Genomic DNA, 21,284 nt, shown 5'->3' with positions numbered 1-21,284 from the left:
GCCAACTAGATTTCCAGGGTGTGAATTTCTGAGTCGACACTCCCTACGAATTCTAGTTGGTCTTTAAGACATATCTAGTACAAGTGTATGAGATGAGTGTGTGATCATACAGGTGTGTGATCTTGTATGTGTGTTTTGTAGGTTTTTTTAGTATGCTGAGTGTAGAGTGACTTTCAATGTGTTTAGAAAACAGACTCAACTTTACCACAAACAACTCTTCTCTACTTCCCACTTCTCTCTCCACTCCTCAGCCTAAAGTAACTATGAATTTGCAGTGTGTGCTAGTAATTTTTTAATGAACCTCTGCCATGATTTTGGACAGTCTTATATATATCTGGCTTTCTAAAGGATAACAGCGCTCAAAGAAAAAAAAAAGCTTGCAAAAGCAATGTTAAATGTTATAAGTAGAGTACTTGAAGGACACTCCTGGGGAGTGCTATGTGGGTCAAAAGCTTCCTGCCTAATTTCAATTTAAAGATTCTCCCTAGAAAATGGAGATCGAGAATGAATGCCTTTATATTATACAGGAGTGGAGGAAACTGAATACATTCTGTTCACTATGTATCCACTAAACAAGTAATCTAGGTAGTCTATACAGCATGTACTTTTGGTGGTAGACAGGAGTAGTAATACCTGGAGAACTGGGGTAATAAATTAGAACTCATAAAATACTGGCATAATTAGCTACTCAGTCTAACAAGCACATTTTAGTTTATAATTTAGCCATAGGCTACTTGGGTAAGAGTTGATAATGATTTCACTACAATGTGGGTCTGCTGTAGGCAGGAGTTACAATTTATATACATTTATTCCATTTACAACTGACAGCTGTTTGCAAGTGTTTTGTAACTTGATTGTCTTTGTTATCTGGGCCTGAAGGTTCCTTCTGAGAAATCTAAATTGAAATGAGGTTCTTTAGAGTTGTGTGCAAGACTAAGGTTGTAATGTATTTTTGTGGGAGTATATCTTAATGAATTTGGTATGGCTGGAATAGGACCATGTTGTGAAGCATGAAGCACAACAAAGTGTTATATTTGTAATATTCTAGGTCATTCACTTACAGGTAAAGGCAGATTCCAGAGGGCAAAAAAGCAGTATATTGGCATGGCTGACAGACAATCCAAACACAGTTGCTGGAAAACACATGGAAAGGATTGTGCTATTAAAGGGTTTATTAAAAGAATGATGTCTTGAAAGGAGTTGAGAGACTGTGGCATAGACACTTGTTAAAATGTTTGGGTTATGGTGGAAGTACATAGGCATGACAACTGACATACTGTATTGCAAGTGTGTACATGCTCATCGTTCTTAAAATCCTAGTTCTCACTGAGGCACTAAACATGTATTTGAGCTGTACCATTTAAGAATGCAAGCAATGTTTCACATGATTGAATGTTCCACCATACAGCTATGCGAATTAACCAAAGCATAAGCTGGGTCTTACTAAAGAAGTTCAAACTTGCTGTGTGTGTGTGTGTGTGTTCAAATTCCTCTTCTGGTGCTTTCAAGAAAATTTGTCCAAACTGCAAGGAATATCAGATGTCGCATGTCAAATAATTAATCAGAAGCAAAATAAAATAAAAAATCTGTTTTTGCTTCTCTGGGATCCATGCCTTGAAACATAGGTGTCCTGATGGCTGTAACCATCCCTAGGACAACAGTGAATGCTAGTGATGAATTAATACCTAATTTCATAAGCACATGATGACTGCTTAAATGTGGCAAGCTGGCATGCAATGTGGATCTGGTGGTTTTTGCTTCATCACCGCAGTTACTTTGGATGATTTTTTTTTAGATAACTATAATTGCTGCATGTGAGTCAGGGTTTAATAACATATGAGAAGCCCCAAAGTTCCATGCATGGTTTGGGGAGGCACATGTTTGTATAATTTGAAGGCTTCAGCCATAAAATGGTCTAGTGGAATCGAATGCTTCAGTTCTGAAGTATATTAACTTAATCACTAAATCACTTTAGTATTAGTATGCATTTAGTTATTTTTTGAGTTTTCTGAAAGGGGAAGGGTCATCTTCCACTTAGATCTGCTGTACAGAGATGGTAGGGGATTGAGATGAATGATGTGAACATATTGCTTGCAGATATTTTCTTGCATACACACAACTTTTAGTCAGAGTGAAGATTCTTCCTTTTGAGTAAATTCAGAATTTCCACAAAAATGGATGTAGGAGTCTTCCAAAGCTGACACTTTATTTGTACCTCTGTTAGTAAAAACCAGGTTCCTTTTGCATAAGGAAACTTTTCTTCAAGCAGAAAAGTCTAGAGATTCCTGTTTGATCTATTAACATTGCAGAGTGAGTTCTTTAATGTAACTATTTTGTTACATTGTTTTGTTTAATTCAACTTCTCCTTACATCACCTTAAACTTATCTCGGGAGGGTCCTGGTCACAACCAACACTCTTTTTATTTCCAAACACGGAGCTTCAGGCGCTCTCTAGTTTACCCAGGCTTTTACCTTGAGAACACCTTCCTTTGGGGGTTTGAACCTCACTACTAGCAGCACCTGTGGCATTTTGCCCTGTTTGTGTGACCTATATATTGCTGACTTCCTCAGAAGGTTTTGTCTGCCACCAAAGGCCTTTGCCTTCGGTCTCTTACGTTTAACTGGTAATATAGGAAGGCTTGTTATAGATGTTAGTTCGAAAGAACAGTCAACATGTGGGGGTGGCCGTAAAGTAAAAAAAAGGGATCCTTTTTTGCTTAATCAGAAGTAGAATTTATTTATAAGAATATAAATGTGATGGTTGAAGAGTTTTGATAAATGTATTGGTTTCAGAATAGTTCTCAAGCTTGGTGGTTTCAAAAAAGTAAATTCACGGACCTGGATCTTCCCTAACAGAATAAACCTCTTGTTCACACGGACATAATTCATTCAGGTCTTTCTGCACAGCTTGCCTGACCTAGATAGAATAACCTCTCTCTGAGAGATACACAGACTAACACAGGTGCACCTGCAGTTTGCCTGACTTAGAAGAAATACTTTCTCTGAGCCGTCTCCAGACGGCTCAGGCTCCACGCAGATTGCCTGACTTAGCCAGAATGACCTCTCTCTGAGATACCCAAGGACGGCGGGAAAACCTTTCCCGCCGTTCTCAGACTAAAACTGCAGTTCGTTCCTATCCTTGGTACAGCTCCTTTCAAATCACAGCATGCTTCATTTACCTATCCATTCCTTCTCTTCCTTTCCTCAGAGGTCTGCATTTCAACCCACAGCAACAGATATCAAAACAAATTTTTTTACATGTAAAACATTACATTTTACATCTTAGTTTCCTTGATATTCATACTAGGAGAAAGTGGACTCATACTAGTAAGATTAAAGATGATAACTAGACAGCCCTAGACAGGACAACAGAACAAACTGTGAAAGAGCTAATCGGTATTGGGTTAGACTAGTATAAGCAACAGTTTATAGTCTTTGTTTGAATTACTGCTCAGTAGCCTTATTTTGGTCTAGGCTTAATCTTGATCAGCTTTCTTTGCTCAGTTTATCTTGTTAAACCTTAGCAGTGTCATCAGTGCAGTGTGCTGCTAAGAGCTCCATTTTAATCCCTGATCTGGACCCCCCCCCCCACGTTTTTAAGAATCCCCTCAATTGAAATATTACAAAATGTGTTCAAAATTTTACAGTAAACTTTTAGATGCCTCTTTTGGGTTTGTCTTTTCCATCTGATGTTTTGGTTTTGGAACTGTACATCTTGCCAAGGAGGAAATGCAGAAACTACATGTTGAACAGGAATTATGAACAATTCATGCCTCCATCACATCTTTTGTATAAGGTGCAGAATTGTAGATTCTTCTGACATCTGGCTTCTTCCAAAGCACTCCCCAATTACACCAGTTTAACTAACTGAAAACTGAAAAACTTCATATACATGCTGTGGTTTGGTCTGAGAAGAAGTGTGTGCGCAAGCAGCTGAACCCTTTCCCCTTTCTCTTCTTATTGCCTGATTCACAAAATAAATACTAGTCCTTAAGATACCATAGAATTTCATTATGGCATATCTGCATGAAACACTAAAACCATTTGAAAGCCATTTCAAGCTTGTATAGTTGAGTAACCTTGGGTCAGAAGCCACATTCTTTCTTCATTGCTGCTACTGTTAGCTTTATAGTTGGAGTGAAGATTTCATTGCACTCTGTCAACATTTTTTTAACTTGTGTTTCTTGTCAAATTTAAATACAGCAAATTTCAAATGGGGGGGCAATAATATTGCTAAAAATATATGTGACTGTGTTTCACCGTCATAGTGCTATATAAAGGCCTAATACCTGAACCATTGTTGCTTAGTGGCCTTGTTTGGCAGTAACTTGAGGCTGTGCAGCCAGGAACAGAGACTATTACAAACAAGTATATAAAAAGCAGCTTTGCTGTATTGGGCAAAGGTTAGTTTGCTTTTTAATTGTATAAAATTGTGGAAGCAAGCTTGCCCAACTCATATTTAATTTGTTTACCAAACCAATGGGTTCTCCATTACAAAAAAACAAAGAAACACATCACATTCACCTTTGCCAATAATCTATAGAAATAAGTTACAAGGGCAGCTTTGCTGTTTGAATGATAACTCTCACACTTTTCTTAAGAGGTACACATTGGCCAAGTCACATGAAATGTCCGATTCAGTACTTACAACTCAGACATCCTATGTCACATGCATTTGGCTTCTGAGCCATTCAAGTTGGAGATTCCAGTCCCTTCTCTTATCTCTGAGATATCTTCAGTCCTTTGTTTCCATAGGTGTCCACTCTAGCCTGCCATGTATACTTTTAATTACAATTTTAAAATATCTAAGTAAAATAAGAGAGCACAGAATAAGTGTAAAACTTATTTTGTCTTGGTCGTTTTCATCTCCTGGGCTTGCAGCAAATAACAAGGTCTGATTATTAAAGGTTTAATTAAAGGTATAATTATAGTGACTAAACCACTTTAATGGTTCCCTATATTTCACCATTGTGAATGTAATGATCCTGGATCTCTTTCATATAATCCTGAACTGAGTAATTCAGTGCCCTTCAAAGCAGGATTACTGGTGCTAAAGGGAACAGTATGCTGAGCATTCCTGTCACATTATAATTGTGTGGGACCATCTCTGGGTGTAGCACTTAAAGAACAGGCTTGCTCCAGTGCAAAAGGCAGATTCTAGGGTCATGCTTTTTTAAAATTGATTTACTTTAATTGGCCTCGAGATGTAAATATATCACATGTGATCAGAGTTACATCGCTGCAAAACAAAGATGCACTACAGTTCCCATCCTAGGTTATAAATCTTGTATTGGTTCAATCTAGTCTGTTGAGCTGGTTCCACCCTTGGATCTTGGTGAATAAAACAAGATGGGCTGTTTCTTTACCTGTGTGATTACAGGAAATGGCTTTTGTGAAATCTGTTAAGTTGGGTAGCATGACAGTTATGACTTAATACTTTTGAACTGACTGGTTAAGCAACCGTATTACTGATTTTACATTACTGTCATTTTTAATGACAGGGTTGCAAGTAATGTAATCAATCAAGGAACTGTGGGGTTCATGGATTGCCAAAGCTTGATTTGGAAGTGTAGTTCTACTTTGAGGAGAGTGTTGGAATAGGCACACCAGTATGCCAACCATGGAAGAATCTTGCATAACATGACAGGGAAAAAAGGAAGTTTGCTAACCAGTGAAGTCTTCGTGTGATATACATATAGGCAATTGCCTGATTATACATTGGTATTTTCTCCCACATAGTAAATAATTCTTTCTCCTTAACTGGATTAAAGTAGGATGTCCTTCTAGTATTCCCTTTGTTAAGACAGTGGGAATAAGAAACCTTGCAGATTCCAATGCATGTCTGTGTATGGTATATAACATTAGATCACTGTTTCAATTACTTATACTTGGGAGTCATTGTGCTGCCAAGTTTTAATTTCTTTGTCTTGTTCTAGAGAAATTTTTTAAGACACAGGCTCTCATTTTAATTTCTTGATCTGAAATCCTATGAATCATTAACATGAACTAAGTTTGTTAAAGTCAATAGAATTTACAGTAAACACGGATAGGACCAGTCAGTCTGATAAAAATCATGGCTAAGATCCCTGAGTTCTTTGCCCTGATCTTCAGAGGTAAGGCAGGTGGTGGGCAGAGATGGGGCTTTTTCTGTGGTGGCACCTTGCCTGTAGAATATCTTGCCTGTTGAGGCTACTTTTGGGTGCCAGGCCAAAACCTTTTTTTTTAATATAGGCTTTTAACATTTTTTATCATCTTCTAACCTGAGGACTGTTTTTTAGGAGATTCTTTATGCTGTTCAGTGTTTTACACGGTTTTTATGCTCTGGGTGGCGTTTTAATTCTGCATTTTAATAGTTCATTAGTTAAGAATTTTTGTGATGTTTTTACTATGTCTTACGTTGCAAGCCTCCTTGAACAATTTCTTCTGGGAGGCAGTGTAAAAACTTCCCAAATAAATAAATGGCGTAAGTTTGGTATCACTTGTAAAAGCTGCTCATTTTTAAAGCTTCCTTGTGTACTTTAGAGATTTGAAGTTACTGTGTTGGTGGTTAGGATTTTGCGAGGTTGGTTAATTGAATGACTGGAGGTGGGGCTTCTGCATTATGATCTTCACGTCTTCTGTCTTAAACCATACTGCTGCTTGGTACATAGATGTCTCAGTTGTCACAGCACATCCATTTATGTGGCACACTTCACTTTCCTTTAGTTGTTCATCCTTATTATGGCCACAAAAATGTTTGCTGGGAAGTAAACATCACTCCACAGTAATGAACTTTTATTTGCATAATTTCTCAATGGTGGTCAGTAAACATGGTGTAGGCCCAGTAGTGTGAAACTTTGTTCTTCTTGTTCTGACGCGCTAGTTCCTGTGCAGGATTATGGTTGGACAAAGCCACTTTTGGCTTAACATTCTATGTTAACAGGTAGACTACTAGATTTTAATTCCACAAATGGCCCCACGTGAGAACTGAATGTAGCATTTGTCACCTAGGTCTTGTGATTAGGATCCTAATGTATAATGTCCAGTTCACGTGGATCTATGGATATGAAAACAGGATAGGTGTGACTGATCCCCTGTATAGCTTCCATGTTGAGGCACCTATGCAATCTCTTTGAAAGCCTTTTATGTGAGCTACATGTGATAGGGCACCAAAAATGTCTGCATTTGATCTTTTGCTTGTCGGCTATGGAAATTCAAGCCCTTACATTCTGGCAGTCTCATATTCAAATATGTCAGGTAATTTACCCTCTGCTTAGTGAACAGAGAGGAACTAGTTCTTGGCTTACTCCTTGTAAAACATCCAGGCGTTCTGATAGCACATATGACCACAGTTAATATCATTTGCTCATGCTATAACATTAGTGCTTGGGATTCATTATGCTATTCAAATCTCTGCATTAAGGCAAGGCAGATCATGTATTTGTGCTAATAATTTTCTGGGTCCTTTCCTTATAAGGCTATTGTAGCAGTGAAATAACATCTGGTAGCCCACTTCAACTGGGTGGGAGCATGGCTCAGTGGTAAAACCTCTGTTTTGCATACAGAAAGTCCCAGGTTCATTCCCAGCACCTCCAGTTAAAAGAATCAGGTAATGTGAGGCAAGGTGATGTGAAGGACATCTGCTTGAAACCCTGGAGAGCTATTAGTCCATCTTCTGAGATATTTCAAGCTGTTATATTCTGCAAGTGACATATTGGCAGTGACTACAGTGGTGGTTCCTAATTGTAGAAGTCTCATGACGAAGGCTTCAACTTGGCGCTTCTACTCAGGATGCTTAGCGTATACCTTGGCTTCAATCCGGAGTTGACAAATGTATGTAGTACATCCCTGTGGTATGACAAGAAAGTGATTCAGCTACTTGATTCTTTTCCCCATCTTTGTGAGTTCAAGTATCACTCAGTTGTGACCTCAGAATTATGCTACTCATACCTTCTCAGAGGATTTAATGCAGTTGCTGGTACATCTGAAGAGGTACACAAGCAGTTATTCCTTATGTAAAAGATGTAGGTATTGCATGTACATGGAATTGCAGTTGTTGTTTTTTTAACTTGCCACCGTGAAAATAAGCCTGGAATTTGACTTCATTGGACCAGCACATTTTAAAAGGAGCAATAGTGAGCACTGTCTCTCTGGTTCAACCAGTATTTCAGTTAAGCATCCATTAGCTACCTGTTACCCTTTTCCGGTTATTTGTTATAGAATGCCTAATAAATGCGATTCAGGGTAGAGGCTTGCAAAGGGGCAGTTTCAAAGTCACACCTCCCTCCCCCAAATCTCCCCCTTAAACATTCTATGAGCTCTTAAGGGCTTGAGCAGGCTAGCATCACCACCACCCTTAACTAACGCTCAACTGCGCTCAACATTCCACCTCTTTGGAACATAATTAGTTCTCTCTGGGCCAGTTTGTTATTTTTTTTTCCATTTTCCCTTTCAGTTAAAATAGAAATCATATTCTTTTCTACATACACTGAGCAGGCAGAGGCCCATACTTTGTCTTTGGTTGGTTTCTTGTGCAGTTTTCACATACGAGACAAATGTATTAGATATAGCTGTAAAGCAGAGCTGATTTATGGTATTGTTCAAGGACTGTCTGAGATAATGAATGGCCATATCTTGGCCTTTGTAAAGGAGAGACTTTTTTTAGAAAAAATTCAGTTGATTAGAGTTGTAATAATAGGTAAGAAATAAATGCTTTTGTAATATAAGAACCAGACCTAACTTAACTATCAAGACCTTTACCGCTTGGGTTACTAACAGTAGCTCCTCTAGACTTGAGTTCTATTAAGAGCTGATGTATTTTTGTTTTATGAGGCATTATTGGCTAAAAATCTGTTTGAAGTTATGATACAGGGAATCTACAAAGAATATATCTAAGTTATTCTTTCTTAGAGTATTTTGTAGGTTGGTGGCAAACTGCTGTTTCTAAAGATCCCTAGTCTGATCCCTTTGTTAAGAGTTTGACATTTTAGAACATGCAATAATTCAATTGCTGAAACTACTTTTATTTTATTTTGCTTTAGCACTTCCTGGGTATAATTAGAATCAAGACAATCATGCAATAGTGGCATTGCTCAATTTGTGCTTGTTCTTTGGCAAAGAGCCCGCCCTTATCTTTTCTCCCTCCCCCTCAAGCCCTGGGAGCTTATAAAGCTTGATTGTGTGATCTGGACATTGCAGATGGGCAGTTCAAGTTCAGGGCAAGTGCTGCAACAATTTTTCTAAATTTGGTGACATCTTGATGCAAGAGTTCAGAGGGGAGAATTAGCAAAGATCTATGGGGCTCGGGGAACTGGAGCATCTGGCATCTGAAGTATGGTTCTGATATGTTGGCTTCTCAGCTCCTTCTTTAACAATTTGACAGAACAATTTAAAACTCTTCCTTGAACTGCTTCTTTAGCAGAAGGCTAGGGGATATATGTGTAGGATTAATTTTTGAGGACATGCTATAGAAAGAACGCATTGCAGTTGTGGATAGTCTTCAGACCTAATCTGCATTGACTTCTTTTTCCCAGCACACAAGCAACTTTGACATTGCCTCATCATCATCCCTAAAAGCAGGTGGGTATGTAGGGGCAGGGGTCTCAGTCTCAGCTTCATTGATGTTCAAAAGAATCTCAAGGCATGTCTCTTTTGGTTGGCTTGTTTTGACTGGCATTCTCATGGAGTGTTTGTTTCAGTAGTTGTTTTTCACTAAATTGCAGACCTCTTTGGGCAGGGCCTAAACGTTCTGTACAGTGTGTGCCTCTTTGGCTGCTCAATACATATTATTTGAGTAGCTGCTGGAAGTGTACCCTATCTTTTTGTTAAAGTCATAACCTTCAGTAGTAAGTCTGGGACTGATTTTGTACATCATTATATGGAGTCCATGTGAATTTACTTATGTGATGGATTTTGGTTCAAATCATGGACCTTAAGCATAGTCCTAATTCTTAATTCACCAGAGTCTTAATTCACCAGGGTTTGGATTTACTAATAATTTGCACAGAGGGAAAGGACTTCTGTCTGGGGGGCACAACATCCTTTCTCCCCACTGCAGCCCAAAATGTAGCTATTGGACCTTCTGAAACAGTATGAGCAGTAAATTAGAGATTTTCAGCAGGAGGAGAGAATTGCCAGACTCCCTCCCTCCCCACTCATGGAAATCCACCACTGGATCCAAGCCCATGTTTTGATCCAACCCATTTTATAAAGCTTTTTCAAGAACTAATAGAAAGTGGAATGTTTGTCTACATAAAAATTGAGCTGAAGGCTGTAATAATTGAATGAAGTATATTGAGATGATCTAGTTATTCAACTACACAGAACTATGTATGAACTTGTTTCTGTGTGGGAGGGGGAGAGGCCATGTTCTTTTAGAGACAACTTCTAAAAGGAGAACAATGCTTGTACTACTGAGCTGACCAAAAGTATAGTTTCATTGGAAGTCCTGCTCGTTTATGAATATACACTGAAATTTAAAGCTAAGTACCATTTTTGTGAGAGTTTTCATCGTGCAAAAGCAGAGTGCTTTCAGTAGACCCTGCCTTAGAAATTTCCCATAGTGACACTCTTGCTTTGTAGTCATAACTGTGCTGATTTAAGTGCATTTCTTTGTCTTCACCTAATGATGTTTCTCTCAGTATGGAAAGCAAGTTTGGTGGCTAACGTTCAGGTGACATTGCTCTTCAGCTGTTCACCGATGCACTACTTGAACTGTAATCTTGTGTTGAAATGACACACATGGTACACTCATGAATATAGAATCTGCGTTAACCTCTGTGACCGTGTTCATTTACCATTCTTCTGTGCAAACTCCTAGCCTTCTGAGATATTATATGAATGTGTGTCAATACTGTTTGCATGACTTTGTTGTGCCATTTTTCTACAGCAAATCATGTACAGGCCTGTATTTGCAAGACTGATGTGAGTTCTAAATATATTTAACGTTGACCCCAAATCACACAAGTAGGCAAATCCAGTCGTTCCATGTCAGATTGCACATGACACAGGTCTAGCTGACAATGGTTGCATTACTAGATAATCATTCCTCTTGCCTTCTGCATCATTGCTCTTGTCTGGTGCAAATACTTTTAAAGATTTATTCTCAGATCCTCTGTTTACTCATGCAGGTTATTAGAGTGTTGAGTCAATTGAGTCTGAAGATAATTGTGCTTCCTATTAATGGTTACTGGTTGCCCATCATTGGAAGGGAGTGGGGACACAGGAATGCATTTAGTAAACCTCATTAAAGTTTATCCCTTCAGATCAGCCCCGTGGCACTACGTGGTAAACTGCAATACTGCAGTCCAAGCTCTTCTCATGACTTGAGTTCGATCCTGGCGGAAGCTGGGTTCAGGTAGCTGGCTCAAGGTTGACTCAGCCTTCCATCCTTCCGAGGTCGGTAAAATGAGTACCCAGTTTCCTTGGGGTAAAGCGTAGATGACTGGGGAAGGCAATGGCAAACCACCCCGTAAAAAGTCTGCCTAGAAAACGTCGTGATGCGACGCCCCCCATGGGTCAGTAATGACTTGGTGCTTGTACAGGGGACTGCCTTTACCTACCTATATCTCTTCACCCACATATGCAAGCTTGTGTACAGGTATACTCGTATTTTCTATCCTCTGTTCCATTAATGTGTGTGGTGTAATGCAGCTTACATGGCCACATATCACAGCTGTTCTAAAAAACAACTATGGCACTGACAAAGTAGTTTCTGTGACTGTATACCTGTACTGTGCGTGCTAGGAATAGCCCTCAATGTGTTATATGCTAGCTCTGGTTTTACATGACTACATTCTTCATCTACATTGATACTGGGGGATGCAAGGTACTGTGAACTGAGCAGAGCTTGTGGGACAAGACTGTTCTGTCTGCCCCACTGTAGTATACTGAAACCCTAAATTCTCTTGTGGGGGTCTGGGCACATAACAAACATGGGGGCAGTCTGCCAGGGGAGTGGTTTAATTAGCAAAAATTTCCTGCCCTATGCCAATGTGCCAGTGCCATGTAGTGGTTGGAGTGTCAGACGAGGATCTGGGAGACCCAGGTTCAAACCCTTACTTTGCCATCAAAGCTAGCTTGGTGACCTTGGCTCAGTCATAAACTCTCAGCCAAATCTACCTCACGGGATTGTTGTGAGGATAAAATGGAGGAAGGGAGAATAATATAAACCACTTTGGTTCTCCATTGGGGAGATAGGTGGGAGTATAAATGACATAAATTAAATAATTAATAAAGTAAATATAAGTGTTGTTCTACTGGTGTAAGTGCCATTGCATGAGTGAAAGAGACCCTTTAGATCTACTTTGGATCTGCTACGGTGGGTCTAAATTGTATGGTAGCTGAGAGGTGAATGCAAGCAGGGACCCTTCACAACATTGGAGTTCTGTGTGAACTTTGCCAGGAGGCAATTATGAACATCCTTGCATGTTGGCAGATGGCAGCACTAGGCCTCCATTTCGAGGTGCTAATGAAGCTACGAGTTTCTGTGCTTAAAAGCCATATAGTTTTGTTTGATATGTGACCAATGACTATACAAATGGTTTTGAGTACAAGTTTGCATCCTTCAGAGCATGTTAAAGGCATGTGGTATTTATTGGAAGGGCACAGGAGAAATTGCCTTTTAATGCAAATACAGTAGCCTTTTCTACTATTCCTGAATATTTAATCCCTTATTTAACATAAAAGTCCCACAAAAGAAATCTCAAATATGGGTAGCTAGCCTGCTGTGTATATTGCCACAGTTCTAAAGGAGCCATGTTGCATCTGAGTTCTCTGTGCTGAATACAACTGTGGAATCTGACAGTCCCTGAATTTCTTTGTACTTGGTCTGAATGCTTCAAAATGCACACTGTCTGCCGGTGCAGTGTGATATTAAATAGCTCAGCAGCTGTGTGTATCTACCATTTACAGGTAACAAAAAGCCACTGCCGGTGACACTGATACCCTCTGCTGGAGACTTGGTGTTGCAGAAGTCTCTTTGTTAGGAAAGTATTTGTCTTCCCTTTTCTCACTGTTGAAAAGGGGAGAAGCATACGTTCTCTTTATTTAAAGCACTGTTAAATACGTGGCGTTCCCAGCTTTGTAAAGACTTGGTTGTCTTGCCTTCCATGGTTCAGAAGTATAAGGCTTTTTTTAAAGACAAAGTTGTGGTTTTAAAAAATCACATTTTTTTAAAATGAACACCACATTAATTGCTCAACTTCAGCTTTTTGAGTGGGCTTGTAATCATTTAGTGATCTACCTGTTTATAGTTTCACACTGTTAAGGTGCTTGAAAATGCAGTGTAAAAGGGTAACAAAGCCATTTTGAAGAAGCTTTTACCTTGGGTACATGAAAAAACTGTCATGGTTCCAGAGTTCGGACTTCAGTTGTTTGCCCTGAAATAGATATTCTGCCCTCACAGGTTCTCTTGACTCCGTAGATTGATCACTTTCATGTGTAATAACTGGCACTAAGGTTCTGAAATAAGCTGGAATTCCTTGGCCTTTGGATAAGAAATTCACACACACACACACACACACACATTTCAGAATTTTGACATATGTATATATAAAATTGTTGAGATGTCTACTTAATTAGGCCCAGCTGTATAGCTTACTTATATTTAAATTCTAATGCCATAAAGATGCTGATTCTAGACTTGGCTTTCAGGATACTTTAGTGGTTTCTTTCCCCCTCTCCCGCAATTCAGCAAAGATACCACAAAGTCAATAATGCTATGCCTTCTTCTTTGAACAGTTAAAGAACTGGACAGTTGCAGTGGTAGGACCAGAGCTTTCTTGATTTCTACTTCTTCTTTTTTTAAGCACGTTTAGGTTCCAGTTAATAGCTGTGAAATCTATTTGTGTGTCTTCCTGTTTCACTAAATAAACTGCCTACAAATTCTGCCTGAAACTGTCACACCAACTGCTGCAAAACAGCTCATGCACCATAGCCAGATGGGGTGATGTGGTGGCGCCATCTCAAGGGGACTGCTACTCAGCACTGCTGTCGCAGTGCACTTCACACACCTGTTAGCTCCTGGCTTGGCAAGCTGATGTGGGAGGGGGGGAACTGAGTTGGGCTCTAGAGTTTTCATATCCCTTTGATTAAGATAAGCTTACCACAGTACTCCTTGTTCAGAGCTTTATTCATAGCAGTTCTGTCTCTTTCTTAGTTCTTCTTTTCTCTCATACATTCACGTAGCACTCCCTGCAGACAGAGACTAGATTGCAAATCTTCAGACATGTTGCAATAAGGATAGTGTGCTGAACACATGACAAGTTACCGTAGTGAAGTTCAAAACAAGCCTTCTGAGAGTTCTCTAGAGATCAGTGCGACAATGTCTTCATGATTCTGTAATAGGATGAATGTTCTTAATGCTGAATTGATCTTATTAAGACACTGTGGTGCAGTCTTGTTACAACAGTGCGTTGTAGTTCTGATCTATAGGATTATTCTGAATACAAGGTAGGATTTTAAATGATATCTTTGTGCTTTTTAGATAAGATCCTAAGGCTACTCCAGTTTCTTAAAAATTGTACTTTGCGGTATTCTAAAAGCTGAGTACCATGTTTCAAGATGTAATGAGATCTAATGGAAAACACTGCTTTGTAAGTAGGTGTGAACCAATTCATCATTTACCTTTTAGTCAATTAATTCATTAAACTTGTATATTACTAAATACTTCCAAGTTAATAAAACTTGCCTGTCATTTTAAGAGGCTGATACTTTGTTTTTCATACTAGCACTTTAACATACCAGTTTCCACAATAGTTTCAAAAATAAACAAGTGTGTTCATGATTTGATTGAAGTTTTGCACCCCCCACACCATGAAAGTGCGAATAGGTTGGAAACTTTAATTTCTACACATCTTTTGTGTACTTTATGTTAAAATGTTCTATAGCTCAGCTACACGTATAGTTGGGGGAGTGAAGGGGAATGGTTCATGGGCATGCAAGTTTTATGATTATTTAACTGAGTGCAAGATTTTTCTCCCTCAGAAATTCATACTTGCTAGGTTTTTAATCAAGTTGTTGGTTCTATCTCCATTGAAGGAAGAGCATTTTAAAACATTTTCTGCTTAAATATTATAGCAGCATCTGGAAGCTTTAAAGAATGATATAATGACTGATCCAGTTGTTAATTAAGATACAAAATTATGGTTATGAATAGTGAAGCAGCTCCTGTGCAGTTTGGTGTTGTATATTAGCGTCAGCATTTTACATTGGGACATCAAGGAATTTTCTGTCACTTTACCTTGGTAATGCTGGAAACATTTTTCCAAGGCAATTTTAGCCCTGCTGGACAAAAAATTCGTCTTGGTTGTGGTTCTGACCACATTTAATGGGAATTGCTGCCAGATAAGTTTGCATAATCGTATGTTGTCATGTGTATTAATGTCATTCTTCTTCGCTTTCCAGAGCCAGTCTGCCACTGCTTCTTGCCTGAGAAAACAACTTTCCTGGAGAAGACCCCGGGTCTCATGAACGGATCAACGGATCTCGGGAACGGCAACATTCTGGACCCAGTCCTGCGGTTCAGGAAGGGACATGTGCCCGATGTTGTTGGGCAGAAACATGATGATAGCGACCAATCTAGTGAGCTGGGGCACCTCTTAGTGAAGCCGCTGACATCTTCTGACCTGGAGAAGGTAATAATTGGTATTCTAAAATTTAGCCAAGATTGCTCAAAGACTTCTTATATTGGGTATTGGGATGAGTTACTTCATTGAGCACTTTGGTTCACGTTGCATTGTTTCCCCAGTACCTGAAGCTCACAGTATATAGTGTGAGGCTTACAAGAAGGATTGGATTTAAGATCTTGTCAATTTGAAAACTTGATGCTAAGCAAATAGCATCTGAACAACTGCTAGCATTCCCCCCTACCTCCCATTTTGTACAGGTCTCCAAAGCAGGATGTATTTTTAATTGCCATTTAAATTATGTTGTGCAAACAATAAAACCAATCAACTGACCAATTTGAAACCAGGAGATAACTTAAATTCTTAACCAAACAACTTGCACTTTGAAAACCTGATAGGGACATCGAAGTCAGCCTAAAATCTCATGGCACCTTCAAAAAGACTTTGCCTGTTAGTTCCCAATTATTGGATATGAAGGAGACATAGAGGACAGAATGACTTTGTATAAGAGAAGATACTCTTTCAAATATCTTGGACCTAGAATTGGAATGGTTTTAGCGATTGAAACCAATACCTTGGGTTTAGGCCAGAAACTAACTGGTAACCTGGAGTCGCCTGACAGTATTGGTGCCACATTGTTCTCCCCTTTCTCCGAGGCAGGAACAAAGTCTTCCCACTTCCTGTTTCCTTGGTGGGAGTCACTCATCTCCTCCATTCTTTTCCTGCTTTGACAGGGAGAGCAGTTTAGAATAGGCACTGTCTCACCTATTCATTTTTCTTTGAACTTTACTTCTACCTTTAGATTCTTATTCTTGGGCCTTTCTTCAATTCCTTCTAAATTTCTACTCTACTGTACCCTACCTTGCTCTTATTTCGTGTATATACACAAAGAAACTTCAGGGGAAAGACTTCTTCAGACAGGAGAACTTACTGGCTGCCGTAGCCATTTTCTCCAAATCTAACAGCATTACAGAGCACATTTCTCAGCTGCTGTAAAATGGAAAACCGTGAGGGCAGTGACAACTTCCTATCCGAAGGAGAGCTAGAAGTCTCCCTTGCTACTGTTCCTGTGCAATCAACACAGATCGCTCAGAGACCACAGTGACTGCTGTTACCAATGTGAAAAGAACAGTGTCTCAAAAGTGTGAAAAGAGGTCCTCCCTACCTAAGAAAACCATGGCAGCCATTTCTGGCCCCACTGACTTGGGCAACCTTATCAACCGACTGAGAGGAGGCTGTGGAGTGGGTTTCTCCACATCCATAAGCCAGTCAATGGGCAAAGGACCCAGAAAGAGCCAGTCAAGCCATTTTACAGATCTGAAAAAAGCAATCGTTCCAGGGTCCAGTGCTGATGATGAAGATCTACTTGTGAGTAATATGTTGGGATTGGGAACTGCAGTATTAGTTCCAGATTTTCTAAACTTGATTAGACAAACTATAAGGGAAGAAATTGCAAATTTTTGCCAGAGTGATGAGGGAAGAGGCAGGACTTCCTCTGGTTCATCCTCCTGCTCCTCATCTCCCAGACAGGGAAATGTAGAAGAAGCAATTTCTTACAAAGGGAAACCCTAGCTGGCACACTAAGGCAGCTAGAGAGGAAACCTATACCAAAAAGAGAGAGAGAGGTAACTCTCAATGGGAAACAGAAACTTATGCAGATAGATGCAGAGAAGTTAGCCGTGTTAGTCTGTGGTAGCAAAATCAAAAAGAGTCCAGTAGCACCTTTAAGACTAACCAATTTTATTTTAGCATAAGCTTTCGAGAATCAAGTTCTCTTCGTCTGACGAAGAGAACTTGATTCTCGAAAGCTTATGCTAAAATAAAATTGGTTAGTCTTAAAGGTGCTACTGGACTCTTTTTGATTATGCAGATAGAGAAAGTGAAGAAGGAGCTATTGTAGGATAGTGGTTAAGTGATTGAATTACAAATTAGCATTCTGTTGGTTCAAATCCCACTACTGCCCCAGCTCCCCAGCTGTATTGTGGGAATAATAACACTGACTTTATTCACTACTGAGTATGGCAATAATCTGTCTAGAAGAGCAGTATATAAACACATTACTATTATTAACTTTCCCTTCTCTGAATTTTTGAGACACTCCAAAGGTGGAATGGGCAATTTCTAACATTTATTAAGAAACTGTATGCTTTACCATAGTTTACTAATCTTTTTTTCAGGTCCCACTAGTGGATACTCCAATAGTGGGCATTGCAATAATCTGGACTACTGTCAGAAGATGATGAGAGCACAATCCAGGATAGCCTGGACAAAAGGGCCAACTTCGCCCTAAGAAAAGCTCATGAAGTCACTTCAGTGGCCATCAGAGCCACTGCTATCTCCTCAGTAGTGTCTAGAGCAGCTATTGTCTGGTCTAGAAAACTTTTTTAGCTCATCCAAACCAGCAACTGTTGCCTAGTGGAGGTAGCCAACAGAGTCCTCAAAGTTAACTCATTCACAGCAGATGCAGTGTTAGATTCCCTAATCTTCTCATCCAGGGCTACAACATTTGCAGCAGCTGCCAGAAGAACTTTATGGCTTCAGGCCTGGCAAGCTGACCTCCAAGCCAAGTCAATAGTTATGGCCTACCCATTTCAAGGCAACAAACTATTCAGAGATGCTCTCAATAAGATCCTTATCGAAACAAAAGATAAGAGAAAAGCGATGCCCAAGACACTCAGTTGCACTGTCAGGAGACCCTTTAGGAATTACTCCTTTCATTCCTAAAGAGTGTTAGTGAGATTCAAACAAGGACAACAGAAGATCAAATTGGGGCTCATCTAGACAAGCCTTCAGAAGAGGACCATTCTGCAATTGTTCCAACAAACAATCCTCAGAGGGAGCCGACAAACCAACTTGTGACAGCATACCAGCCAAAGCCTGACTACAAACCAGTTCCAGTTGTGGGGGGAACACCTTCTGCACTCTCAAGAAATGTGGATTAACTCTCAGGCAGACAATTGGTTCTTGAAGATAGTTATCAGAGGGTGCTCTATAGAATTCATCACACCCCCACCAGAAGATTTTGTCTTCCTCCATTCACAAGGATTCAGAAAAGCTCCACAGAACCTATGCTGCTGTCCAACATCTCCACAGTATTTGGGCTATAGAACCTGTCCCTCCTGCTGAAAGGGGACTAGGAGTATACTCCATATTCTTCATGGTGCCAAAAAGAACAGAAATTGGAGGGAGATACTAGACTTGAAGTATCTCAAAAAGTTCATCAGACTGAGGCACTTCAGGATGGAGATGCTGAGATCCATCACAGAATTCTTGCTTCCAAAGGAGTACCTTACTTCACTAGATCTAACAGAAGCGTATCTCCATATTCCGATCTTTTTTGGACACAGAAGATTCCTCTGTTTTTGCATAGGAGGGCTCCATCTACATTTTAGAGCACTTCCATTCAACCTCTCCACGATACCAAGGATCTTCATGAAGATCTTGATCAACCCTGTAGTAAAATTAAGGGAGCAAGGCTATCTGGATGGCTTGATGATCAGATCAAGCTCTGAAACAAAGTTGCACCAAGACACAGAAACAGCTATCCAATCTCTACAAGCTTACAGTTTTCTGATCAACTTGCAGAAAAGTTCCTTACAACCCAACAGAATCTAGAACATCTGGGAGTTATGTTAGACACAACGTACAATTGCCTCTTCCTAACCGAAACAAAAACAAAGAGAATGAAGGAAATATCACAAGCAGTCATCAAAGCCAATGACACTCATGAAACTGATGGGTCTCTTAATTTTGAGCATCGATGCCATCCAGTGGAGTTGACTGTGTAGAAGACCCTTAGAGCAACTTCTGAGACCTTTACAACTACAGATTATGAACAAGAAAGATTTTTCTATTTGGGTCCCCTTGACAATTAAAAAAAAACCCTCAGCCTCATATGGTGGACAAGAATGCCCAACCTTCTGCTTTGAGGAAAGGAGGACATCTTGTCTCTCCTGAAATCATTGTCATTCTCCACTCTTCTGTTTAATAGGACCACTTCCTGTCCTAGTGTTATTTTACTTTGCTGTTACTCATTTTTCTCTTTGTTACTGTCTTTTAGAGTGTTGAGTTTGATAGTTTGTCACATCATTAACTGTTTTCAAAGTCGTCATAACTGAGGAGATGAGTGACTCCGACCAAGGAGTCTGCCTCCCTGAATGGAAGGTGAGAATCACCCACCAAGATGTCCTCCTTTCCTCAGAGGAGAACGACCCTTCACCGTAAATATCCAGTGGTCTGTTCTAGACTAGCTGAAGTTCCTTGTCTTCAGGCAAATTAACAGTAGTTGAACTGAAGGCTCCCAGTGCCTGCAGTACAGTAAAATGGTCCTTGTTTTCAGAAAAGGGCACCACAACTGTAGAGTCCAAAGTTGGCAAAAAGCATTTTAGTTGCAGCTACCATCTGGTAGGTCTGGAGCTGCACCAGGTCCAGTTGTGCTGCAAAAAGCATTCATTTGTCCTTCGAAAGAATTGCTGCTCCATGGTGTGTTTTAATTGTTGTCTGATTGGGGGAAACACAGAATCAGTAACTTACCATTCAGATTCTGCATGCTTGGTGTGGGAGGCCCTAAGATAGGAATATCAGCCTGCTATGAACTTTTAAAGCATCAGGTCTCATCCAAGTATTTAGCTGGCAAAGATTAGCTTGAGGTAACGGTATTTAGAAGTGTAAATTAAATTCTCTGCTAGGCTGATGCTTGGTTGTCAATGTAGTAGAGACCATGAATGTATTAAATGTAATTGGCTTCCTAGCCAGGGTAGGTAACCCCCCCTGCCCCTCAATAAATTCATGTAACCATAAAGAAGCTTAAACATTCCCTTTCTCTAACCTTTTAGTTGCTTTGGCACTAATGCTAAGAACTAGTCAGCAACATAGTTTGGCATAAATACTGTATGTTTTAATGATTCTCAGTTGCCCCCTAAGATTGTCTAAGAGTGTTTAGGGGAAAGAGATTTTTAATACATTAAGTGCATGGAATTGCCTAAAAACTTGTTACCGCAAGAAGGGTTGTTGTTGTTGTTGTTGTTGTTGTTGTTGTTGTTGTTGTTGTTATTTTGCCTTGGCCTGATGTTCAATGCCAATGGCTTGGTGTAAGACTCTTAACACCTTTGGACAGCTTTAGGAATAAGCACCTTGAGTTATTTCTGACTGATGTACTGTTTTTAAAATTGGCCTTCTTGGATAAGTGTTAAGGGTAAATATTTGTAATGTTTTTGCACAGTGTGTACACAAGATAAAAAGTTTGCAAGCACCTGATAACTTACACATCATAAAATAAATATAGCTAACAGTAGTGCACATCTAAGTGGGATGTAAGGGAGGGCTGCTGTAAATAGTTTTGACCTGTTGTAAAACTAAAAACTATTCTGTTAGTGCTGTGGCACTTTAAGGCTGGGTGCTCATTCGGTGTGCAGCAAGAGTATGTGTGTGGACACTGGTCACTTATTTATTAAAATATGTACCCTACTTTTTCAGTGTAAATCTCTAAGGCTGCTTAAAAAGGTAAAGCTAAGTTAAAAACAAATCAAATTACAAAGCTGGAATAACAAAGCTATTAAAACACTGAAAACTAATTAACCAATGATTTCTTGCAGTAGCAGAACTCAGTTTCAGGTTAAAAACAGTTCAGGTTCCTCAGTGGTAGCTTGCCACCTAAAAACCTGGATGGAGCAAATTAGA

General features: G+C 39.6%; 1 protein-coding gene across 4 annotated transcripts in view; it reads left to right on the top strand.

Annotated features, from left to right (window-relative positions):
- The window catches only part of ADIPOR2 (adiponectin receptor 2), a 41,597-nt gene that overhangs the window by 1,382 nt on the left and 18,931 nt on the right, over window positions 1-21,284 (top strand). For 2 of the 4 annotated variants that reach the window (XM_054988782.1, XM_054988781.1), the window contains exon 2: window positions 15,385-15,614. In XM_054988782.1, the coding sequence (XP_054844757.1) occupies window positions 15,447-15,614 (168 nt within the window). In that variant the 5' untranslated portion in view covers window positions 15,385-15,446. Of the gene's footprint in view, window positions 1-9,191; window positions 9,311-9,341; window positions 9,559-15,384; window positions 15,615-21,284 lie in introns of those variants that run through there. The other 2 variants (XM_054988784.1, XM_054988783.1) reach the window with 2 other exon arrangements.

The sequence above is a fragment of the Eublepharis macularius genome, chromosome 9 (assembly GCF_028583425.1).
Source record: "Eublepharis macularius isolate TG4126 chromosome 9, MPM_Emac_v1.0, whole genome shotgun sequence".
Classification (NCBI taxonomy): domain Eukaryota; kingdom Metazoa; phylum Chordata; class Lepidosauria; order Squamata; family Eublepharidae; genus Eublepharis; species Eublepharis macularius.
The sequence above is the reverse complement of the archived record's forward strand: the minus strand, read 5'-3'. Positions and strand labels throughout refer to the sequence as shown.